We start from the raw sequence: 25,576 nt of genomic DNA, 5'->3' as shown, positions 1-25,576 counted from the left end.
TTCCAGTCTGGGACAACAGCAGCCAGGGAAGATGTGAAATGTGTGTGTAAAGGCCTTTGAATTCACAGCGCCCAGAGAGAGCTTTGGGGCTCACAGAGGGACAGAGATGGTTCTGCTCACACCTCTGTCCAAAGGGGGGTAACACATCCTGCTGCAGGTGCTTGGGTTGTTCTCTGCAGCTCCAGGTGGATGCCAAAGCTGCTCTTCACAGCCTTCTTCCTGCCCCTCTGCCAAGTGCAATGGGCCTTCAAGGACTGAAAGGAGCACAGAGAGCCAAAGGGGGACACTTGCAGCTGCCTCACTGGGAGCTCCCTGGGGGAAGCACTTTCCTTGAGAAGCAAGCCCCTTTCCTCCAAAGGTGTTTCCCTAAATGCGCAGCTTTTCCGGGGAACACCAACACAGCCTTAAGAAACGCTGGCAAGGCTGAAAGAGTTCAGGTCCTTTCAGGACAGGCACCCCAGCTCTAGCTCGTATTCCCCCAAGTGCGTATCCAGGTGGAGGTTCAGATGTGCAGACCTAGGCCCTCTACCAACACAAGCTGCCCGCTGCCTCTTCACCTGCCTCAACTCCTGCCTGCGCTCACGGCGCCAAATCCAGGCTGTTCCTGGCCACAGACCAGAGCCCTGTTCCTACAGGACGCTCTTGCCAGCACCTTCCAGGACTCTCCGCTGTACACACAGCGCTTTTCATGCCCGCTCCCAACAGGCTTTGGAAGGCAGAGCACAACCTGGCTGCCTCTGCCAGCAGCACACCCCAAACACAGGCGGAGGAAGAAGCAGCAGGGGCTGTTTTGCGGCCATGCCCAAGAGAAACGGGAAGGGTGCCCTCCCTGTGGGCTCACTTGGTTGGCTTTCTGACTGGCTCTGAGCCTGGGGCTGCCATTCCTCACCTGTGGGGACCAGAACCACACCCGGGATCCCAGCACTGCCTGACAGCGCTCCGGGCACTGGCACGGTCGCGCGTCCGAGTCCCGGGCGCCCCGCTGCAGCTTCATTTGCTCTTAGGCACACCCAAAGCCCCCTGTTAAGCCCGGATGGTCACTGGTTCTGTCTTCTTCCGCATCCTGTGCAGGGATGGAGGACTGCTGAGCTTTAGGAAGCTATTCTTGAAAACTTCCAGCATTCCAAGCTCCTTTGAACTCTGTGGATGCTTGCCATGGAATCCCTCACAGCTGGGTTCATCCTCAGGTTGGCTCTTCCAAATTCCAGGGGCTCCAGGGTGCTCAGCAAGATCTGCAACTCCACAGTGTTGTGGAACTGCACCTTCAGCACAGGCACCTTTCCAGCCTGATCTGCCCTCGTTGCTCTGTGTGTGCGCCCAAAACATGGCGTGGAAGAGAACGGCAGCAGGGGCCCGTGTGTCCCTGGGCTCAGGATTTGCGTCGCTTCATCTCCACAGAGATGCAGGCAAAGTGAAGAAGCCAAACCGTTTATTAATGGAAGATGAAACAAAGAGATGAGAGGGGAGGGGAAAAGAGGGGATGGGCAGGGTCTGAGGGCTGGAGGTAGGGAGCTGTCAACAGGGAGGGAGAGTGGAGGGGAAGAAAAGGTGATGGATAGACTGAGGGCTGGTGAGGCAGAGCTATCAAAAAGGAGGACATGTGGAGAGAAAAAAAGGTGATGGGCAGTGTCTGGGGGCTGGAGGAAGGGAGCTATCTAGAGGGAGGGAGCTATCTACAGGCAGGGAGAGTGCTGAAGCCACGAGAACTGTGCCCAGCATCAGCTATGCCAGGAGTTCCAGCAGCACTGAGAGGTGATGTCCTCTTCAATGTCTCCGGGTGTGTTCTTGGGACACTGGTTCACTGGATACAGAAGGTGTGCCTAATTCTTTAGGTCTTTGAGGAAACTGGGCTTGATTTTCCAGGTTAGAGCATGACGGGCTGGCATCCTGCCTCCGGGCTTGAAGGGCTGGAAGAGACAGCAACAGAGACATGGTGAGATCCCGGATCTGTGGGAATGCTAGGAGACCTTCTGAACAGGGCCATCCCACCCAGAAGGGAGTAGGAGACATTGGAATCAGCTGGGAGGTACTTGCCATGTCTCCCAGACGTGTGCCTGAAATCTCTGCGTGCTCTGCCCACAGCATCCCTGGTGTGCACCGGGAGCAGAGCACACTGCAGCCGGGGCAGGGCTCACAGCTGCCCCCGCCAGCCCCCGCTGTCAGCCCGCTGCCCTCACTCACCATTGCAGATCAGCTGGAGCTCTCCCTGCTGCCCCCTCGAGCTGCGCCCGGCCATCCCTGCGAACACAGAGCCTGTCACGGCCCAGCGGCACAGCTCCCTGCCAGCGGCGCTGCCAGCCCTGTGGCCACACGGCCTCGTGGCCCGGCAGGGCTCAGCCCGGGCCCTTGCCGCACGCTGCCAACCCAAGGGCACGGCTGCCGGAGGGCTGCAGCAGCGCCCAGGCCAGGCGGGGCTCCACGGCGCCGGGCCCGGATGGCGCTGCCGGGGCAGCAGGCGGGGCTGGGGCCGAGCTGCGGCGGGGCGGGGAGGGAGCCCGGGCTCGTGGCTCACCCATGAACCTGACGGCCGCCTCTCGCAGGGGCTCCAGTGGGCTCTGCAGGTAGGGCCGGGCCCGGCGCAGGTGCTCGGCCGCTCGGCTCCTGTCCTCTGCCAGCTGGAGAGAGCAGCAGGAGGGAAGGGTTGGCACGGGCTCAGCCCCTGGGCGCTCCCTGCGCCCAGCCCAGGCCTCCCCTGCCCGCACAGCCCTGAGGCCCGGCCAGCAGCCGCTGGCGCCGGGCTCTGGAGGGGGCAGAGGGCCGGCTGCTGCCCGGGGAGCCGCGGTGCCGCCCCGCAGCTCCGCCGGGCCGGGGCTCCATCGGCACCCGGCTGGGGCCCACAGGAGCCTGGAGAAGAGCCCGCGCGGCCTCTGGCTGCAGCAGTGGGCAGGGGCACAGCTGCCAGCCTGAGCTGCCAGACACTGAGCACTGTGCCCATGGGGCTTCTCCAGGCTGAGCCTGGGGCTTCCAGGCCGTCCTTACCAGGACCTCGGCAAACTTTGACAGCTGCTCCTTCTTCACCAGCTGTTCGAGATCCCACCTCTTCAAAAACTTGGCCACACGAAGTAGCGTTTCCCGAGAGGCCTGGAGAGCAGCAGACCCCAGGATTGCCCCACAGCCCAGGGCACAAAACCTGTGTCCCTGTGCCAAGGCCTGGAGGAGGCTGCAGCCCACCAGGCGCCAGGGCAGGAGGCAGCCGAGGCCCCTCTCAGAGATCCACCGGCATCACAGAAAACCTCACCTTTGCCACTTGCCAGTTCTCAACATGGCAATACAAGAAAAGTGGGAGCAAGCCCTGACTCAGAATCTTCTTCATGGGCTTTTTTCCCTCATCCACTACCAAGTCCATCATCTTGTGCATGAGTTGAATGGAGAGCAACTGCACATGGCTGTTGTCCTTTAGAAAAGAGGAGGATAAGATTTTAAGACCAATTATTCCAGGCTTACTTGAGACAAGGTATGAAAATCCATAAGGGAAAAGGTTATCTGGGCAGTCTGTGCCCATGGGTGTGGACACAGAGCCTTACATGCTCAAAGAGCAGCAGGAGTGCCTCAGCCAGCTTTGGGGCGGTGGTGCTGGATACCAGGATGTCTTTGTGCTGGAGCACATTGGTGAACACACGGAGGCTCATGCTGACCACCTCTTCATCTGTATCCCCCAGTAGATCCAGAAGGCTTTGAGACACGCTGCACATTCTTCTGGCCTGGGTGGAACACAAGGCTGTGCTGGGAAGCCATGGACGGCTGCACGGCCAGCAGCACCCTGGCACTGCAACCCCACCCTGCTGGTGCAGGGCCCACAGACCAAAAGCCTGTCCCAAAGCACTGGGGCAGGTGAGGCAGGAGAGCTAGGAGCAGCTGCCTCAGCTCCTGAAGCCCTGCCATCCCAAGGGGCTGCTTTGCCCGGCACAGCTTCAGCCGCTGCCCCCTTCTCACCATCGAGGGATCCTTGCTGAGCACCACGAGGCCTCTGAGTGCCAGGCGACGCCGCTCCCTGCACTCGCTCTGCAGGTGCCTTGACATAATCTCCAGCATGCTGTCACCACATTTAGTCGTGTCCAGGCGCTCGAGGACCTGAAAGGCACTGGGCAGTGACAGGGGACCCGGCCGGCAGGAGCCCAGAAGCGCACAGGGCTGGGCCCAGGCAGCAGCACAGGGCGTGGGCACTGTCCTGGCAGCTGTGGCTACAAGAGGGCAGAGAGCTGGGAGGCAGCTCAGCAAGGCAGCGCTGGCCAACGGGCTCACCTCCACAAGGAATGCCATGGCAGGCAGATCCCAGCACGGCTTCTCCCTGCTGAGCTGCCGGAGCAAGTGGAGTGCGATGCAAGAACACAAAGGGATCAAAACACGGAGCATCTCCCTGGCAGGGGGGAAAAAGACACCAAAGCCCTGAGGTGGGGAGACCAAAGCTCTCCCAGCACTGACTCACAGAGCTCTGGTGTTTCCCCAGCATCCCTGGAGGGGATGTGAGCGCTTTGAGAGGCAGCCCCTTCTGGGCACCCTCCTCTCCCAGCCTTTTCCAGTCTCCTTGGCCGTCTCCCGCTGACGAGGCCCACTGGCCCATGAGCACAGGGACTGTGTGGGGCATAGGGCACAAATGCTGGGGGCAGTGGGCAGAAGAGGGTCTCACCTGGCCAGCAGACCCACGGCATAGTGCTGGGTGTGAGCACACAGCAGTGTGTCCCAGCCACGCTTGCGCTCCATAGCCACCACCACATGGTCACACTGCAGTCGGCAGAGCAGAGCCTTCATGGCCTGCACTGCAAACCTGTGTGCAGAGCAAAGCCCGGGTCACACTGGGAGCACTGGCGCTGGCCACAAGGGCATGGGAAGGACAGGAGGACTGGGACCTGTTGGGCTTGCTGGGAAGGCGGTGTTTCTCCTGGCATGCACTCCAGAAATTATCAACTTCCTCTGGTGGCATCTGCTGTGTGGTGATGACAACATGGAAGAGCAGAGCCACAAACAGGCGGGAGGAATAAAGGATGATCGCCTTGTGGCACTCAGGCACTTGGACAATCAGCCAGATCACCAGAGTTGCCTGCAAAAGAAGCAGCCCAAGGCAGCGCTCAGTGCCGAGGTGTCCATGGGGCAGGGCCCAAGGGCAGACACAGGGGGAGCAGCAGGCCTGGTGCCCCCTGAGCCTGCCCCTAGGCCAGGTTTCAGCCCAGCGCCTGAGGCATGGAGAGGATGGAGAGCTGCTGGAGAGGCGACCTGGGGCTGAGCAAAGGCCCAGAAACTCACAGCCAGGGCAAAAACGTCCTTGTTGTCCCCATCGGAGGTGCACATTCTGTGCAGAGGCCAGTCCTCCATCACGCAGAGCAGTGTTGGCAGTGCATTCTCCAGTGCTGGTCCCGATGAGCCTATGGCTTTCCACATCATTGCAGCAGCTCTGTGGGATGGCAGCTCTGTGTCAGGGGCATCTCAGTCACAGCACCATGCCCTGTGCAGCTGTGGGGGCCCAGGTGACAGAGGCTTGGTGCCCTGAAGGGCAGGGGGGGAGCATTGGCAGCAGGCTCAGGAAACAGAGGGGCCCTGGGCCTCTCTGCCTGTCTGGCAGAGACCATTGGACAGGCTGTGCAGGGCCATGGGCCCTAAAGGCTGCTGAGCCCTGAGCTCTCAAGGCTCGTGGGCCCCGTACCTGTCACACGTTGGGGCACAGCGCAGGAGGGTCAGCACCACGTCAGCAGGGTGTTCTTCTGCCAGCCTCACAATGTCCGTTTGCAGCCTGGCATCCACAGAGACGTGGGACATGAGACTCTGGTGGATGTTCTCCACCTTGGCTGGCACCTGGAGGAGGCATGGGGGAGACTTGGAGCGCTGTCCAAAGGAACAACTTCCCCAGCTTCCCCCAAGAAGTGCTTCTGTTCCCACCACACTGTGCTGGCCTCAAAGGCTGAGGGGGCCCAGAGACCATGGCTTGAGGGGACACACCATCCTGGGAGGCCTCCAGGTGTGGACCCAGGCTGCTTACCTGCTGCTGCTGGTGAGAAGAAACACAAGGCTCCTTGAAACAGTCGAATATGAGTTCCTGACTCAGAGTGGGAGTGGGCGTGGTGTCAGTATTTGCAAGGCCCTGAGTCTCTGCGGTGTTGGCGTTTGTGATGGCCACATCCTCAGTCAGTGCCATGTCAGCCTTTGCCCTGTGATCGTTCATTGCAGCCTCAGAGTCTTCTGAGTGCTCCATTGAATCTGGGTTGGTGTCAGTAGTTGTGATGCCCTTAGTCTCTCTGGTTTTGGCGTTTCTGATGGCCACACCCTCAGTCAGTGCCATGTCAGCCTTTGCCCTGTGATCATTCATTGCAACCTCAGAGTCTTCTGAGTGCTCCAGTGAATCTGGGCTGGTGCCAGTAGTTTTAAGGCCCTGAGTCTCTTCATTGTCATTGTTTGTGATGACCACGTCCTCAGTCATTGACGTGAGAAGAGCCTTTGCCCAGGTTCCAGTTTCTGAGGTCTCAGAGTCTTCTGAGTGCTTAGCCAAATCTGTGTTGCCATCGGGCTCTGCCTGGAGCTCGGTCAGCCCCGAGTCAGGCTCGGCTGCGCCCTCAGCTGCTGTGCTGCCGGTCTTTCTACGCCGAATGCGCAGGAACTGCCGGAACATCTGCAGGAGAAGAAAGGACAGGGAAGCCCGGGATGTTCCATGGAGTGCTCCAAGCGTGGTGCTGGGCTGAGCAGTGACAGCAGGCCCAGCCCAGGTGGGGATGGCTGCTGGTACCTTCAGGCTTTTGCGGAAGCGGCCACGGGCGGGTTCCTGCTCTTGTGTCCGGTCCAGGGCTGCATCTGGCAAAGAATCAATGCAAGGGCTGGCTGGCGGGCATCCCCCCAGAAAACACTCTGGTCAAAATAGAACTGGGGGAAAAGATGAGGAAAATGAAATGTCTGGTGAATGCGGGTGCAACACATTCTGTATTAAATATAGAGTTGGAAAAAATTGGTCCTGGTAAAGTTTTGAATATTAGTGGAGCCACAAGTCACCAGCAGAAGTTATCCCTTTCAAAACCACAATCTTATAAACTGGGAAAAGGAGTAGGAATACATCGGTTCTTATATATGCCTACGCCCCCCAATCATCCCTCACAGATGGGAGTGGCTTTGTAGGAGCAGGTCAGTGAAAATCAGGATATACAATTAGCAGAGAGCAACAGGGGATAGAAGCCCTACCTCTACGAGTTTTTGTCTCTATAGATTGGTTTTTTTTGATTATTTCATTAAGTTTGTTCATTTTATTAATCTCAATTACAAGAATTCTAATTTGGTATTTTGGATTATTACTAGTTATATTTAGTTTGATCTTTTTATTGTAATCTATTCAGATTGATTTATTTAATTGTTTCTGTTAGATTCATTTGGTGTTCTACTGGTATTGTTTTATTTAGATTCTACATTTTAATCATTTAATTACAATTTATCAATTATTTTATTTGATTGTTTTACTCTACAAAGTTTTGTCAAATTTCATTATTTAATTTCAATCATTCAATTTAATCATTTTATTTAAAGTTGACAATTGTGATTCCAATTATTCAATTTCAGTCATTCTGCTTCAAATCTACTAATTATTTCATTCTATTTCAATTATTTGATTTTCAGTTATTTAAACCTGAACTGGATTAGAAATTGTTATTCCAATTGTTTTATTTCAGTTGTTTTATTCCATTTTTTTATTTCAAGTTATTAATTATTTTATTCAATTGTTTTAATTTTAAAGTTGATACAATTGTGATTTTAATTCTTTAATTTCCATCATTCTGCTTCAAATCTATTAATTATTTCATTCTATTTCAATTATTTGATTTTCAATTATTCTCATTTAAATCTGAACCGCGATTGAATGTTGTTATTTCAATTATTTTGTTCTAATTGTTTTATTTCAATTTTTTTCAATATCTTATTTCAATTGTTTTACTTCAATTCACCAATTATTTTAAGTAATTGTTTTAATTATTTCATTCTATTTCAAATATTTGTTTTTCAATTAGTCTTATTTAAACCTGACCTGGATTAGAAATTGTTATTCCAATTTTTTTTATTCCAGTTGTTTTATTTCAATTGCTTTGTTTCAATTTATTAATTATTTAATTCAATTGTTTTAATTTAAAAAATTGTTAATTCCATTATTTTGTTAGATACAATACTTAAAATTAAATGATCATATGCTAGTCTGATTGCTTATTTCCAATCATTTTATTGAAATTTAATTGTTTTATTCCAATTGTTTCTTTATTGCAATTACACAATTCTCATTTTGTGATTCCAATTAATTTAATTCTGATCATTTTTACTTTAATTAAATTATTTTATTTTAATTATTTATTTCAAATGTTTTAATTAAATGCCAATACTTTAAATTTTTGTTTGATTTCAATCACTTGATTATTCAAGCTCGTATTAATTACGTTAATTTAGATTGTTGTATTCAATATTTTGGATAGAATTTATTTTTGACCAATCAAGGTTCCAATTGCTTTATCAGTTTATTTTGTTAAGAGTTATTTCAATTGTCCTATTTCATATAAGTGTAGATCCTTTCATGAGCTCATTTGAGTTACTGGTTGCTAGGTTAGTTAGTTGTCCAGTTCATTTATAAAATGGGGCAGTGTACTAGTAAGAACTCCCGTAGGGGAAGGACTGAGAAGGGTAAGCTGAAAGAAATTCCACCCAGTAGCCCTTTAGGAGAAATGATTGAAAAATGGGAAAGTGATGAGAAGTTTAAGGAATTAGATAAAATAAAGATGATACAGTATTGGGTCGAGATATGGCCAAAGGAGGCTCTTCAAGAAGGGTCAGTTTACTGGCCTTGGTATGGTTCAAAGGAGAGAAAACCAGACCAAAGAGGAGAATTTGAAAAACCAGACTGCTTTTACTGCGGTAAAGGGGGTCATGTTAAGAAATATTGTAAGCAGCTCGTAAAGGACCAGAAATTATACAGAGAAACTGAGACAGGAGTTGGAGAAGGAGAAGATTAGGGATGTCAAGGGCTCTATTCTCTGAGGGCAGTAAAAGATTTAAAAGCGGAGCCCTCGATAAATTGAGAAGTAGGCCCTCAGAGAGAAGAATTTGAATTTTTAGTAGATACGAGAGCTGATAGGTCATGTGTTTTTAAGATACCAGAAGGAGCAAACTTAGTAGAGCAACTTGTAAAGTAAGAGGGGCAAGCAACAGTCCATTTGAAGTACCTGTAATTAAACAAGTAATAGTGAGAGGAAATTCAAGGGAAGGATGTGTTGATTCACTATTTATGCCTAAGTTGAACTGTAACTTACTCGGCCGTGATTTACAAATAAAGATGGGGATGGGGTAGTTCCGAAAGAAGGGAAGATGGTAGCAACAATTATGAGATTAAATAGAGAAGACGAGAAAGAAATAGATTCCCAGGTGTGGGCAGAAGAGGGTGGTTGAGGTTTATTAGACATACCACCGATAGAGATAAAAATGAAACCCGGAACTACAGCCATTCAAGTCCATCAATATCCCATCTCAGCTGAAGGAAAACAGGGGTTAAGTCCCGTAATAAAAGGATTGATTCAAGATGGGATATTAGAGCCGTGCATGTCACCCCAGAATACACCAATTTTACCAGTTAAGAAACCGGATGGAAGATAGCGATTAGTACAGGATCTAAGAGAGGTCAATAAGCAAACTGTAGCCAGATATCCAGTAGTGCCCGACCCTTACACTCTGTTGAATAAAAAATCACCAGAACATTCCTGGTTTAGTGTGATAGCTCTTAAAGATGTATTTTGGGCGTGCCCATTAGCAGAGGAAAGTAGGGGGTGGTTTGCTTTTGAATGGTATGATGAGAACACAGGGAGAAAACAACAATATCAATGGATGAGATTGCCCCAAGGGTTTACTGAATCACCAAATTTGTTTGGACAAGCACTGGAAGGGTTATTAGAGCAATTTGAGCCAAAACAGAATACCCAGATTTTACAATACGTGGATGATCTATTAATTTCAGGGGAGCAAAAGGAACTAATATGAGAAACTACCATAAGACTTTTAAATTTTCTGGGAAAAAAAGGGGTTAAAAGCGTCAAGGAAAAAAGCTCCAATTTGTAGAGCAAGAAGTAAAATGTTTAGGACTTTTAATTGGGAAAGGTTATAAGAAATTAGCAATGAGTAGAATTGAGGGAATCCTATCCCTGCCCTCCCCAAAGACAAAAGGGGATGTACGAAAATTATTAGCTTTAGTTGGGTACTGTAAATCCTGGATTGATGGACACACCCAGTTAGTTAAATTTTCATACGATCAATTGGTTGAGACCAGGACTTTTGAATGGACTGAAGCAGATGAGGGGAAATTAATGGAATTGAAGGAAAGACTGATGAAAGCTCCGGTTTTAAGTTTGCCGAATTTGGAAAAACCTTTTGAACTGTTTGTAAATGTAGATGAAGGAATTGTTTAATGGTGTATTAGTGCAAGAGTGGTGCTGAGAAAGGAAACCGGTTGCGTATCTATCTAAATTGTTAGACCCTGTGGTGAGAGGCTGGCCCACCTGCCTACAGTCAGGGGCCGCTACTGTGACTCGAATTGAGGAAAGTTATCAACTAACTTGTGGAGGTAAAATTAAGGTACATATCCCCCATGATATAAAACTAATATTAAGCAAGAAAGCTAGTCAATGGATTACGGACAGTCGATTACTGAAATATGAAATGAAGTACTCACTAATATTGATAACATAGAACTTACAACTACAAAAGTGCAAAACCCTGCACAATTTTTATATGGGAAATCAGAAGGCCACCTTGAACATTGTTGTGAAGAATTAATTGATCTGCAAACTAAAGCAAGAAAAGATCTACAAGAATTCCCTTTATTAGAAGGGGAAGTGTTATTTGTAGATGGCTCTTCTCGAATTGTCGAAGGGAAAAGGATGTCAGGTTACGCAGTCATAGATGGGGAAACGATGAAAGTAATAGAGAAAGGAAAATTGCCAACGAAATGGTCAGCTCAGTGCTGTGAATTGTATGCCCTAGTAAGAGGTCTAATTTGGTTGAAATACAATAAAGGAACTATCGATACTGATTCTAAGTATGCTTATGGAGTTGTTCACGCATTCAGTTAGATTTGATAGGAAAGAGGGTTCATAAAGTCTAAAGGTAAAATGTTAATTCATGAAGAATTGATAAAAGAAATATTAAAAGCACTAAAAGATCCATTACAAGTCGCAGTAGTACATGTTAAAGGACATCAAAGGGGGACATCAATAGAAATACTCGGAAATAATTTAGCGGATCAGACAGCTAAAGGGGCAGCTTTAGGAAAAGAAGAGCAGCTACTTAAAATAGAGAACCTAAGAGTAATAGATGGGGAAGAGATTCCAATATTCACAGAACAAGAGCAAGAAGAATTGCAAAAACAAGGGGGCGTTAAGGATGAATTTGGGAAATGGACAATGCCTGATGGGAGGCAAGTATTGAATAAAAATCTATCTCGGAAAATCCTGGAAATTCTGCATGCCTCTACGCCTTGGAGAACTCAAGCACTGTGTGATCACTTCTTAAGAACATATGTGCGCATTGGGTTATTTGGGCTAGGAAAAGCTGTAACAAAGGATTGTATGACTTGTCAGAAAAGAAACAATAAAATAATGGAGAAAGTACCTGTAGGGGGAAGAGAATTACCTAAAAGGCCTTTTCAGGATATACAAATTGACTTCACTGAATTTCCTCAGGTACAGAGGTTTAAATATTTATTAGTTATCATCGATCACCTTACCCATTGGATAGAGGCTTTTCCAACAGTAAAAGCAACTGCGGAGCTGTTAGTAAAATTCTACTTGAACAAATTATCCCACGTTATGGTATAGTGAATACAATAGATTCAGACAGAGGGCCTCATTTTACTGCTAGAATTTTACAAAATGTAATCAAAACCCTTGGTATGACTTGGAAGTTGCATACTCCTTGGAGGCCCCAAAGCTCAGGAAGAGTAGAGCGAGCTAACCAGACCCTGAAAATTACACTTGCCAAGCTAGTAGATGAAACAAAAATTAATTGGATCAAATGCCTCCCATTAGCCCTGATGAGAGTGAGAACAAAGCCTAGATCTGATGTGGGTATTTCCCCTTATGAATTGATGTTTGGACTCCCATTTTTGACCACCTCACATTGCATGGGGACATACGAAGGAGATAAAGATGTGAAAATTCACCTAAAAACAATTGCAAAAACATTAGAAGAGTTAAGAAGAAAATGATATCTCCCCCAAAGTACTCCTATTGATTTTAAAATCCATAAATATCCAGCAGGAGATTGGGTATTAATTAGATCGTGGAAAGAACAGCCGTTAACCCACAGATGGGAAGGCCCGTACCAAGTTTCATTGACTACCAAAACTGCAAAAAGAACACAAGAGAAAGGGTGGACCCATGATACCAGGGTCAAAAGTCCAGTTCCGGCTCCCACAGAATAGACTATGGGAAATTTGACTAACATCAAGCAGCACCTCTTGTTTTTATAAGTGTTGTTCTAATGTTGCAATTTATGAACTGTTATTTAAAGATATTGTTTATCAACCTGTTATTTAATATCCTATTTAAATCCAGTATTAGTGTAAAAGTTAAGATAAAGAGTTATATGAATATTTATTGTCATATTTATTAAAATGTTACTATTGAAAATATTTATTGAAGTTAGAAAAGCATCTCTTTGATTTTAAAAAGTAAAAGTAAAACATTCAACTAATGGCAACTAATTACAATTTCTGGTATTTCTCATTACAGAAACAGTGACAAGAAGTCTCCATAAGATAGAGCATTCTCCCACCACTGTAGTGATCTGACCCTAAAACGGAAAAAAATAACAAGTCAACACAGGGAAAGAGTGGAGTGAGACGTGGACACCGGTAAGAACGTAAGCACAGGGGGCAAGCCCAGATCAGGTGACAGTGCTCTTACCATCCGAAGCTGACTAAGGACCATGAGAATCAAGAGAGTAACCTGTACTGGACCCCTATGGGGGTTGATAGCAATAATGACTGTGAGTCTCCAGGAGAGCTCACCAAACTCCTGTGATAAGTGCTATCATGCTGTCTATACCGGAAATGCGCGAAGCGCAGTTCTCAGATTCCACACTAATCTTAACCCTGAGTGTGTTGACTTGTCACAATTACAAACCTGTGTAGAAGATGGAAAAACCTATTGGCTATTTGAAAATGAAGGGACCCCTAAACAGAAACTAGTGGGGGAATGCCCTACAAGGGAGAAATGGTTATGCACTGACAAGAAACCAGGGAATAAGGTTTGGACTTAATGGAAAAGGATTGGACTTAATAAAAGAAAAAGAAATAAAAAGGGTGAATAAACCAGGGGTAGAAACAAAATTACCGAATGGAAAGAATTTGTTTTCAGATCTAGTAGAAAGAATCAGCCATGAGTTCAACGTATCGAATATGTGCTGGATATGTGGGGATACCAGGAGGTCAGAAATATGGCCCTGGGAAGGAATCGCGCTCAGCCCTCAAGAAACTCTAAAAGCAATGAAAAACCTAGATAGAGATCGAAAACCAGACGTCCAAAATGCGGAAGAAGTTTGGAACTTAAAGTCCGAGGTAATTGGGGAAGAATGTATATGGAGAAAAAGACTGAAATTTCTTTCCTATGTAGGTGAACTGTCTTGTAAAAGGTATCTAACTACTAATGATACCCATGAGTGGTGGATTCCCCAGAGTAAACATCTGTATTGGGCACAAAAACAAAAGCCAGGCTCAAACTGTTCATATATACAAAGAGAACAGTTGTAGGAGTGTCTAGCTAAAGAACCAAATCTATTTCAAGACGAACCCTGGTTGTCTAAATTTTGGAACAAAAATGAAGTTAGAAATACCAGATCACTAAAATTCTGGAAAGGCCCAAAAGGATTGTTTTGGATTTGTGGAAAGATGGCATATGTGATGCTACCAAAAGACTGGAAGGGCAGTTGTACATTAGGTGTAATAAGAGTGTCATTCTTTTTACTTCCAAAAGATGACCATCCAGATTTAGGGGTACCCCTCTATGATGAATTAAAACGTCAAAAGAGATATCTAATTGGAGGAACCCAGAGCTGGGGAGACGAAGAGTGGCCCCCAGAGAGAATTATTGAAACCTATGGCCCTGCCACCTGGGCACAGGACGGTTCATGGGGGTATAGAACCCCCATTTATATGTTGAACAGAATTATAAGGTTACAAGCACTTCTAGAAATAATTTCTAATGAGACAGCTTTAGTTTTAGACTTGTTATCAGTACAGAGCCGCCAGATGAGGACTGCCATATATCAGAACCGGCTAGCCTTGGACTACCTGCTGGCCGAAGAAGGAGGGGTATGTGGAAAGTTTAATTCATCTGAATGTTGTCTAGAAATTGATGATCATGGGGACCTAATTAAAAATATAACCACCAGGATGAGAAAACTCGCACATGTACCAGTACAACGATGGACCCCATTGATAAAAGCTAATTGGTGGGATAACATCTGGAATGGAGAATGGTGGAAAAAGATACTGCTTATAGTGGGGGGGGGGTTGGGGGGGGACTCATAAATTTAATTTTCCTTCCTTGTTTAATACCTTGTCTTATCAGAATGATTAATAACATTGTCCAGACTTCTCTTGAAGGGTTAACAGATGAGAAAATTATGATGATGAAAGAAAACCAAGACGGAAAAGGAACAGAGAGCGCAAAAGAGATGTATGAGAAATACCAGAAGTTAAGAGAATTTTACCAAAAGTATGAAAGTCCAGTTTGATAAGTTAAGGCTGATGCGGGTCAAGCCCGATCAAAGAATTAGAGGGGGGATTGTTATGAACAAAAATAAAATTTAAACCTTTGGGGAACGTAGTTAACAATGGTTAAATGTTGTTACAAAGTTAAATGTTGTTAATACAAGTTAAATGTTGTTAATACCAGTAACAAAGTGTGATTAGTTCTATGAAAACCCAGTAGTGTGGTTCATGTATAAAGGGGGAGTGGAAGCGGGGAGGAGATGGGGTGCCAATCTTTGTGCAGGGGCAGAGAAACTTCCAGGAGTATTCCATCATAGAACACAACCACAACTTAAATCAAGATTGGAAGAGAGACCAACCAATGGGAGGTGAGAATTCCAAAATGATTGGCCAAGACTGCACCAACTTATAAGTCAATCAGCAACGGAGAAATAGACCTGTCACAGCACAGATCCTGAGCGCCCCAATCAGGAGACAAGAGAGAGACTTGAAAAGGCCCGGGGTGTCTAACTCCCGCGTCTTTCCTGGGAGCCGCTTTCCCTGAAAACACCCCTAGGTTACAATTACTAAGCTGTTGAAACAGTATCTGGACTTGCCTGAGGCTTTTGCTGCCAGTTGTTCATTTTGTAATAAAGAAGCTTACTTTTTTAATCAACATGCCTCCTTTTTGTTACTTTAAAGTTTCCTTCTAAGCCTGTTTGCAACATGTACTGTGGACTATGGAGAGGATCTTGCAAAAGAATTTGCATCAGGATAAAGAGAAGGGGAGAATGAAACAAGGCCTTTGCTTGACATAAGCACAGAAGTAAACGAGTACTTAGCACAGATATACATAACTACTTAGCACCAGTTAGCATAAGGAAAAACTCGAGGGCCAAACCTGACAGGAGAGTGACTTGACATAAAGCTTTAGACATAGTTTACCAGAAGAACTAAGGGCAAGTACGGAATCAGCCCTGTGCAGGAAAACCATGAGGAGGAAGTGCTGCTTTAGGGCATGGACACTGCTCCTGGACAGCGGCTGGGCATTAGCTTCGAGGACAGGAATCTGACAGAATGTATTTCTAACACCCTGCCTATCGAATCACTGCAGCAGGGTAAAGATGGATGGTATTTTTGATACAATTCCTCCATAAACGCACTAAAATTCATATATGGCAGAGAAGCATGTTAGTGGGGTGCAGCCCCATGCCCTCCCTCCGGATCAATAAAAGGGCTTTTGGCCGACAATGCATTTGTCTGCTGATTACTTTGAATTAGGGAGGCCCCTCAGGACTGCAGTATCCTGAGGGAACACCATTGGCCTTGACCTGCAGGCACCTGCAAAAGCTAAAAATCAGCTGCCTCAGCTTCCAGGGCCTCTCTGGGCCATCATCCTGACATGGATGCAGAACTGCTGCCAGGCACTGCTGGGACCCAGCGGGACAGGACCAGTTGTCTCGTGTCCACATAGCACCCCTGACACAGCCAGGGCCGTCCCGAAAGCAGACAGACGCTCCCGTGTCAGCAGAGAGGAGCAAGGAGCACTGGGCTCCCCTCAGCTGGGCTCACCACTGTGCTCCAGTGGGAGGGGCAGACAGGCCACCCACAATCAGGGCATCCCCTGCATCAAAAGGACGTGCATTTTGGCCTTTTCATCCCTCCACCCCAGAAGCAGGCCTGATATCTCCTCCTCTGGAGTGGAGTCTTTCCAGTTCTGACGTCATCTCACGCTTGGCCAGCGCCTGAGATGAGCCGCAATGGCTTGTGATACCACTTCCATGCCAAGCACAGCTCCATTGTCTATTGTTCCTCTTTCACAGGTTAACTTCCCATCGATTGACCAACCCATTGCTTCTTTTAAGGGTCAAATTCACAGCAACTTCACAATAAGGTTTCCTTCATTGTCTGTTCTTCATTACCTGCCTGATGTGCACAACAGCAGACCAAGAATGGCAGGGCCTTAGACACGATTTCGGTCCCTGACACACAGGCTCCTTGTCCCACTGCCGGCCTTCCGTGTGCTCAGCAAGATCTGCAACTCCACAGTGTTGTGGAACTGCACCTTCAGCACAGGCACCTTTCCAGCCTGATCTGCCCTCGTTGCTCTGTGCGTGTGCACAAAACACGGCATGGAAGAGAACGGCAGCAGGGGCCTGTGTGTCCAAGGGCTCGGGATTTGCGTCACTTCATCTCCACAGAGATGCAGGCAAAGTGAAAAAGCCAAACAATTTATTAATAGAAGACAAACCAAAGGGATGGGGTAGGAGGGAAAAATGGGATCGGCAGGATCTGAGGGCTAGAGGGAAAGAGCTGTCATCAGGGAGGGAGAGTGGAGGGGAAAAAAGGGGATGGGCAGTGTCTGAGGGCTGGAGGGAAGGAGCTATCTATAAGCAGGGAGAGGGCTGAAGCCCTGCAGGTTTCCCACAGGGTCAGCTGTGCCAATCATCAGCTGTGCCTGGAGCTCCAGCTGGTCTCTTCTGGTCTCAAGGTAGTCTCATCTTCCATGGCATTTGGAGGCCTGATGCAGACACTGGTTCTTCTGAGCCACTTCTGCAGCTCTTTCACTGAATGTATCTTGAACTACTATGTTTGTCTGGGAAGGACTGTCATCTCTCCACAGGGCTTCAAGGGCTGGAAGAGAGAGGGACAGAGCCCTGGTTAGAGCCAGGATCTGTGGGAATCCTAGCAGACCTTCCTGCGAGGTCCATCCCACCCAGCTTTAGCCATGGCCACAAGAAAAGGGGGTGTCAACTGGATCAGCCTGCCATGAGTCCGCCCCTCCGAGACCCTGAAATCTCTCTGTGCTCTGCCCACGCCACCTCTCATCCACACAAGGAGCAAAGCCCACCACAGCAAGGACAGGGATTGCAGCTCCCTGCCCAGGCATCGCACCTCTCCCACCAGCCCCCGCTGTCAGCCCTCACCCTTGTAGATAAACTGGGTCTCTTCCTGCTGCTTCCTCAAGTACCGCCCGGTGGTCACTAGGAACACAGAGCCTGTTATGGACCGTGGCCCAGATCCTGCTGTGGCAGGACAGGGAGGGAGCCTGGGCTCGTGGCTCACCCATGAACCTGACGGCCGCCTCTCGCAGGGGCTCCTGTGAGCTCTGCAGGTAGGGCCGGGCCCGGCGCAGGTGCACGAGCACTTGGCTCCTGTCCTCTGCCAGCTGGAGAGAGCGGCAGGAGGGAAGGGTTGGCGCGGTCTCCGCCCCTGGGCCGGGCGCTCCCTGCGCCCAGCCCAGGCCTCCCCTGCCCGCACAGCCCTGAGGCCCGGCCAGCAGCCGCTGGCGCCGGGCTCTGGAGGGGGCAGAGGGCCGGCTGCTGCCCGGGGAGCCGCGGTGCCGCCCCGCAGCCCTGCCGGGCCGGGGCTCCATCGGCACCCGGCTGGGACCCACGGGAGCCTGGAGAAGAGCCCGCGCGGCCTCTGGCTGCAGCAGTGGGCAGGGGCACAGCTGCCAGCCTGAGCTGCCAGACACTGAGCACTGTGCCCATGGGGCTTCTCCAGGCTGAGCCTGGGGCTTCCAGGCCGTCCTTACCAGGACCTCGGCAAACTTTGACAGCTGCTCCTTCTTCACCAGCTGTTCGAGATCCCACCTCTTCAAAAACTTGGCCACACGAAGTAGCGTTTCCCGAGAGGCCTGGAGAGCAGCAGACCCCAGGATTGCCCCACAGCCCAGGGCATAAAACCTGTGTCCCTGTGCCAAGGCCTGGAGGAGGCTGCAGCCCACCAGGCGCCAGGGCAGGAGGCAGCCGAGGCCCCTCTCAGAGATCCACCGGCATCACAGAAAACCTCACCTTTGCCACTTGCCAGTTCTCAACATGGCAATACAAGAAAAGTGGGAGCAAGCCCTGACTCAGAATCTTCTTCATGGGCTTTTTTCCCTCATCCACTACCAAGTCCATCATCTTGTGCATGAGTTGAATGGAGAGCAACTGCACATGGCTGTTGTCCTTTAGAAAAGAGGAGGATAAGATTTTAAGACCAATTATTCCAGGCTTACTTGAGACAAGGTATGAAAATCCATAAGGGAAAAGGTTATCTGGGCAGTCTGTGCCCATGGGTGTGGACACAGAGCCTTACATGCTCAAAGAGCAGCAGGAGTGCCTCAGCCAGCTTTGGGGCGGTGGTGCTGGATACCAGGATGTCTTTGTGCTGGAGCACATTGGTGAACACACGGAGGCTCATGCTGACCACCTCTTCATCTGTATCCCCCAGTAGATCCAGAAGGCTTTGAGACACGCTGCACATTCTTCTGGCCTGGGTGGAACACAAGGCTGTGCTGGGAAGCCATGGACGGCTGCACGGCCAGCAGCACCCTGGCACTGCAACCCCACCCTGCTGGTGCAGGGCCCACAGACCAAAAGCCTGTCCCAAAGCACTGGGGCAGGTGAGGCAGGAGAGCTAGGAGCAGCTGCCTCAGCTCCTGAAGCCCTGCCATCCCAAGGGGCTGCTTTGCCCGGCACAGCTTCAGCCGCTGCCCCCTTCTCACCATCGAGGGATCCTTGCTGAGCACCACGAGGCCTCTGAGTGCCAGGCGACGCCGCTCCCTGCACTCGCTCTGCAGGTGCCTTGACATAATCTCCAGCATGCTGTCACCACATTTAGTCGTGTCCAGGCGCTCGAGGACCTGAAAGGCACTGGGCAGTGACAGGGGACCCGGCCGGCAGGAGCCCAGAAGCGCACAGGGCTGGGCCCAGGCAGCAGCACAGGGCGTGGGCACTGTCCTGGCAGCTGTGGCTACAAGAGGGCAGAGAGCTGGGAGGCAGCTCAGCAAGGCAGCGCTGGCCAACGGGCTCACCTCCACAAGGAATGCCATGGCAGGCAGATCCCAGCACGGCTCCTCCCTGCTGAGCTGCCGGAGCAAGTGGAGTGCGATGCAAGAACACAAAGGGATCAAAACACGGAGCATCTCCCTGGCAGGGGGGAAAAAGACACCAAAGCCCTGAGGTGGGGAGACCAAAGCTCTCCCAGCACTGACTCACAGAGCTCTGGTGTTTCCCCAGCATCCCTGGAGGGGATGTGAGCGCTTTGAGAGGCAGCCCCTTCTGGGCACCCTCCTCTCCCAGCCTTTTCCAGTCTCCTTGGCCGTCTCCCGCTGACGAGGCCCACTGGCCCATGAGCACAGGGACTGTGTGGGGCATAGGGCACAAATGCTGGGGGCAGTGGGCAGAAGAGGGTCTCACCTGGCCAGCAGACCCACGGCATAGTGCTGGGTGTGAGCACACAGCAGTGTGTCCCAGCCACGCTTGCGCTCCATAGCCACCACCACATGGTCACACTGCAGTCGGCAGAGCAGAGCCTTCATGGCCTGCACTGCAAACCTGTGTGCAGAGCAAAGCCCGGGTCACACTGGGAGCACTGGCGCTGGCCACAAGGGCATGGGAAGGACAGGAGGACTGGGACCTGTTGGGCTTGCTGGGAAGGCGGTGTTTCTCCTGGCATGCACTCCAGAAATTATCAACTTCCTCTGGTGGCATCTGCTGTGTGGTGATGACAACATGGAAGAGCAGAGCCACAAACAGGCGGGAGGAATAAAGGATGATCGCCTTGTGGCACTCAGGCACTTGGACAATCAGCCAGATCACCAGAGTTGCCTGCAAAAGAAGCAGCCCAAGGCAGCGCTCAGTGCCGAGGTGTCCATGGGGCAGGGCCCAAGGGCAGACACAGGGGGAGCAGCAGGCCTGGTGCCCCCTGAGCCTGCCCCTAGGCCAGGTTTCAGCCCAGCGCCTGAGGCATGGAGAGGATGGAGAGCTGCTGGAGAGGCGACCTGGGGCTGAGCAAAGGCCCAGAAACTCACAGCCAGGGCAAAAACGTCCTTGTTGTCCCCATCGGAGGTGCACATTCTGTGCAGAGGCCAGTCCTCCATCACGCAGAGCAGTGTTGGCAGTGCATTCTCCAGTGCTGGTCCCGATGAGCCTATGGCTTTCCACATCATTGCAGCAGCTCTGTGGGATGGCAGCTCTGTGTCAGGGGCATCTCAGTCACAGCACCATGCCCTGTGCAGCTGTGGGGGCCCAGGTGACAGAGGCTTGGTGCCCTGAAGGGCAGGGGGGGAGCATTGGCAGCAGGCTCAGGAAACAGAGGGGCCCTGGGCCTCTCTGCCTGTCTGGCAGAGACCATTGGACAGGCTGTGCAGGGCCATGGGCCCTAAAGGCTGCTGAGCCCTGAGCTCTCAAGGCTCGTGGGCCCCGTACCTGTCACACGTTGGGGCACAGCGCAGGAGGGTCAGCACCACGTCAGCAGGGTGTTCTTCTGCCAGCCTCACAATGTCCGTTTGCAGCCTGGCATCCACAGAGACGTGGGACATGAGACTCTGGTGGATGTTCTCCACCTTGGCTGGCACCTGGAGGAGGCATGGGGGAGACTTGGAGCGCTGTCCAAAGGAACAACTTCCCCAGCTTCCCCCAAGAAGTGCTTCTGTTCCCACCACACTGTGCTGGCCTCAAAGGCTGAGGGGGCCCAGAGACCATGGCTTGAGGGGACACACCATCCTGGGAGGCCTCCAGGTGTGGACCCAGGCTGCTTACCTGCTGCTGCTGGTGAGAAGAAACACAAGGCTCCTTGAAACAGTCGAATATGAGTTCCTGACTCAGAGTGGGAGTGGGCGTGGTGTCAGTATTTGCAAGGCCCTGAGTCTCTGCGGTGTTGGCGTTTGTGATGGCCACATCCTCAGTCAGTGCCATGTCAGCCTTTGCCCTGTGATCGTTCATTGCAGCCTCAGAGTCTTCTGAGGGCTCCATTGAATCTGGGTTGGTGTCAGTAGTTGTGATGCCCTTAGTCTCTCTGGTTTTGGCGTTTCTGATGGCCACATCCTCAGTCAGTGCCATGTCAGCCTTTGCCCTGTGATCATTCATTGCAACCTCAGAGTCTTCTGAGTGCTCCAGTGAATCTGGGCTGGTGCCAGTAGTTTTAAGGCCCTGAGTCTCTTCATTGTCATTGTTTGTGATGACCACGTCCTCAGTCATTGACGTGAGAAGAGCCTTTGCCCAGGTTTCAGTTTCTGAGGTCTCAGAGTCTTCTGAGCGCTCAGCCGAATCTGGGCTGCCATCGGGCTCTGCCTGGAGCCCGGTCAGCCCCGAGTCAGGCTCGGCTGCGCCCTCAGCTGCTGTGCTGCCGGTCTTTCTACGCTGAATGCGCAGGAACTGCCGGAACATCTGCAGGAGAAGAAAGGACAGGGAAGCCCGGGATGTTCCATGGAGTGCTCCAAGCGTGGTGCTGGGCTGAGCAGTGACAGCAGGCCCAGCCCAGGTGGGGATGGCTGCTGGTACCTTCAGGCTTTTGCGGAAGCGGCCACGGGCGGGTTCCTGCTCTTGTGTCCGGTCCAGGGCTGCATCTGGCAAAGAGTGAGCGCAGCCAGGGCTGAGGGGCTGCGGGAGAGGCCAGAGAACACAGCCCAGCCCTGCGCTCCCCAGGCAGGGAGAGCCCCGGGATGCCCCAGGGGATGGAGCACGGCCACTGCAGGGTGTCTGCCCGGCCCCTCCTCCGTCCTGTCCATGGGCCTGTCCCCAGTGGGGGGGATGGGATGGGATGGGATGGGATGGGATGGGATGGGATGGGATGGGATGGGATGGGATGGGATGGGATGGGGCCAAGCTGGCTGCAGCCATCAGCCCTGTGGCCCAGCTCTGCCACTCACCATCCTGCAGTGTCTGGAACTGCTCCGCTTCTTCATGCTCTTGTGCTGGGTCAGCTCCAGGGTCTTTCTTTTTTTTCCCCCTGATCACTTTGAACACACTGAGAAATCTGGCTGCCATGCCAGAGTCTGGCCTTGAGGCCACCTTGAAGGAAGATGGCAGGGTGAAGTTCTGAGTCAACAAGTCGCGTCGTTGTGCCTTGAAGGCATCTGAGGCAGAGAAACCTCAGGACGCCTCTGCACTCTGGTCTTGAGGGCTCCTGCCACAATGACAGGAGACTCCTCGTAAGGCTTGTGATCACCAATTTCCTCAGTCTGGCCTTGCGGGCACCTGCAAAAGAAAAGCCTCGGGAAGGCCACGGGCTGCCAAGTCCCGCAGTCCTGCCACGAGGTCACCTGCAGGAATAACGCCTCGGAAAAGCTCCGGGTCAGACACGAAGGAGCGCGCTGTGCGGGGGCTCCTCACGGCACCGCTCTGTCCTGTCCTGTCCCGTCGCCTGCTCCAAGCACTGTGGCGTGCTCTTGTCACCACCAGCTCCTGTGTCACCACGTGTCACAAAAGGAGGGCCCTTGGACACCCCGGCCCCTTCCATGACACGGTGACCGTGCTGCAGCGTGTCACAAAGGGCCCTTGCACACACTGCCACCTGCCCTGGGGCCACCCCCAGCCCCACCCAAAGTGGCCCAGGTTGGAAGGAATCTCTGGCCCTAAGTGTCTAAGGCAGCCCAACAGGATCTTTAGGAACAACTCAAACCATCAGCAAACCCTGCCCTGCTCTGTGGGATCAGGGCATTTAAGACTCCTCAATTCCGGAAGGCTTTACTTCTCATTACACAACTCAAGTAGTTCCAAAATTTGCAAACTTCTCAAATCAATAGCGATTGCCAGAGAATGTGAATGATTTGGAAGTTTGTTCCCATCTAAAAGCAGCAACTCATTTGCCTTAACACATTCCATTGGAAGTCAATTCTGAAACATAGCACTATACAGAAGCAAAAGAAGGCCATTCTTTGGTGTGCAAATGGTTTTCGATGAAGGGATGATAATATCACAATTCTCTTAAGGAATAAAAGCTCTCAAGGAATGAAAGTCCACTCAGTCTTACAAAAGTAGCCCAGACAAATGAGTAGATGGACAAAGGGCTCGTCCTCCCTCAGTACAGATATCTAAGTGGCCAATAAAGTACAGCTCTCCCATCTTGTTCCCTGCAAGAGAATCAGGACCATGAAGACAAATAGTCACAGATATTCCTTCTGGCCTCCATAAGCAAAGCTGTGCCAAACCACAGATGCTGCCTTCAAACTGACTCAAATTCCAGCCTAGACCTCTCACCTTGCAGACAACTCCTTCCCCAACATGCTCCCCAACACCAACCCCCTGCAAACACCCGCAGAGAAGCCCTCAACAGCCCACCAGGAGCCCCAGCTGTCCCCGTCCCTCCGCAGAGCTTTCCCACCCTCCAGCAGACCCCCTGGTTCCCTGCACGTGCTTTGGGATGGCACTCGGGAGCATCTGCTCCAAGGCCTTCCCTGGCAGCAAGCTCAGGCTGCCAGGCCTATGGACCCTGGCTCATCCTTCCCACCGAGCCTTCCTGTGCACGGTTGTTCCATTGGCACATCTGCGCTCAGCTCGGACTTCTCCACTCAGCCAGGGCTGCTGGGAAAGGATGGAGAGCAGCCTGGCAAGCCCTTTCTCCAGCTCCCCCTTCACTCTCGGGGGAGGTAGAACATTCCAGAGGAAAGCGTCTGGTGCCGCAAGGAGTGGGCGGCATCAGGCAGCTCTGGGGAGGCCCCTCAGGACTGCAGTATCCTGAGGGAACACTGTTGGCCATCCCCTGCATGTATCTGCAAAAGCTTAAAGTCAGCTGCCTCAGCTTCCAGGGCCTCTCTGGGCCAGCATCCTGACGTGGATGCAGAACTGCTGCCAGGCACTGCTGGGACCCAGCGGGACAGGACCGGCTGTCTCGTGTCCACATAGCACCCCTGACACAGCCAGGGCCATCCCGAAAGCAGACAGACGCTCCCGTGTCAGCAGAGAGGAGCAAGGAGCACTGGGCTCCTCTCAGGGTATCTCAACAGGGCTCGCTCCACAACACGCCCCCATTTTAAGGCCTGCTGATGCCCAGCTGCCAGAAATGCCTACCTTGTGCTCTCCAAGATGCACAGGGAGAGCCAATGAGCAGGACACTTGGGGAGGCAAACCTTCCAAGCCTTTCTGAGGCTAGGAGCACACCAAGATCAGCCAAGACTCTTCACACTGCCTGGCCCACCCAGCCCAGCTCTGGGCTGGCCCTGGGCCACAGCAGCTCCCACCAAGCAGGAGGCAAATGCATATTGCAGAGAGTTGAAACACAGATGTCTTGGTTTGGAAAGACAGGTGTCTGCTAAGGAAGGCGGGAGCCTCCCCTGAAAAGGAAAACATAGAAATTGTTTTCTCTATCTCTGTGCACCTCTATGAAAAATCCTGAGAGAGAGAGAGAGATATGTGCTTGCCACATATCACCCTTTTCTGTACAAATTAATTAAAAAAAAAAAATAAAAACTGCATTTGCAATTCTTCTGCAGGGCCCTTGCAAAAGAGAGAGCAAACACATCTCAAGAGGTTCCCTTATCAATTTGCTAGTTATCAATCAGAAGCCGAATCATATGCCCATGTGGAATGTTCAAAGAGATCCTTTACCTGCCAAACACCTACTTCTATCAAATCTCTAAAACAAAGCTTACAATATAAAAACCCAAATAACAATGAAAAGAATGCTCAAGTTTCAAACAGCTGTGTGTCAGGAGAAGGTGTCCATTGACTGGAGATGTTGATCTTGACATCCTTAAAAGTCCTTCTCAATCCTGAAACAGAGAACTGAAGAAAGTCCTTCTCAATCCTGAAACAGAGAACTGAAGAAAGTCCTGAAACAATTAAAAAACCATAGAAAACCACTAAATGTGACATCATATAATTATCAAACACAAGAACACTGAATGTCATCCCAGAGACTGCAACAGCTGATAAAACTCAAATGAGAAGAGCTGGAAATCATCTCCGGATCATGATTTTCCAAACTCCCCTGATTTTGATGCAAATACATCTGGGTGATCGTCAACCATGCAAACGTACCTTTCCCGTGCAAAAAAAAAATCACCAAATTCAAAAGAACTGAGAAAATTCCTGGAATGCTATGGCCAAAGCTCTTAGATCAACCACTTTTTCATGTTTTGTCTTTTCAACCATCTCTATTTAATTAATCTTAAAACTA

The 25,576-nt window shown here is 50.6% G+C and overlaps 1 protein-coding gene and 1 long non-coding RNA gene across 2 annotated transcripts; both read right to left on the bottom strand.

Annotated features, from left to right (window-relative positions):
* Nucleotides 1-1,412: 1,412 nt before the first annotated feature.
* On the bottom strand, nt 1,413-22,556 carry LOC128809842 (maestro heat-like repeat-containing protein family member 6). The gene is made up of 15 exons (XM_053982209.1): nt 22,329-22,556; nt 21,961-22,025; nt 21,220-21,846; nt 20,887-21,035; nt 20,490-20,637; nt 20,096-20,286; nt 19,876-20,013; nt 19,491-19,605; nt 19,182-19,319; nt 18,773-18,949; nt 18,487-18,642; nt 18,228-18,329; nt 17,756-17,858; nt 2,182-2,238; nt 1,413-1,907 (listed from the first exon to the last, which is right to left on the bottom strand). The coding sequence occupies exons 1-15, from the start codon at nt 22,444-22,446 to the stop codon at nt 1,765-1,767; spliced, it is 2,427 nt and encodes an 808-aa protein (XP_053838184.1). The 5' UTR covers nt 22,447-22,556; the 3' UTR covers nt 1,413-1,764.
* Nucleotides 16,905-17,667, bottom strand: LOC128809844 (uncharacterized). The gene is made up of 2 exons (XR_008437855.1): nt 17,617-17,667; nt 16,905-17,323 (listed from the first exon to the last, which is right to left on the bottom strand). It is a non-coding gene; the product is annotated as an uncharacterized LOC128809844 (long non-coding RNA).
* Nucleotides 22,557-25,576: the final 3,020 nt, after the last annotated feature.

Source organism: Vidua macroura, chromosome 7, assembly GCF_024509145.1.
Source record: "Vidua macroura isolate BioBank_ID:100142 chromosome 7, ASM2450914v1, whole genome shotgun sequence".
In the NCBI taxonomy this organism is placed as follows: Eukaryota; Metazoa; Chordata; class Aves; order Passeriformes; family Viduidae; genus Vidua; species Vidua macroura.
This window is presented reverse-complemented; position numbering and strand designations above follow the sequence as displayed.

Coding starts and splice junctions, on each gene's coding strand:
- LOC128809842 (XM_053982209.1), bottom strand. CDS start 22,446: ATGGCAGCCAGATTTCTCAGTGTGTTCAAAGTGATCAGGGGGAAAAAA. Junction 20,287..20,489: donor AGGACGTTTTTGCCCTGGCT/GTGAGTTTCTGG, acceptor CTTCTTTTGCAG/GCAACTCTGGTGATCTGGCT. Junction 19,606..19,875: donor GCCGTGGGTCTGCTGGCCAG/GTGAGACCCTCT, acceptor CCCCCCTGCCAG/GGAGATGCTCCGTGTTTTGA.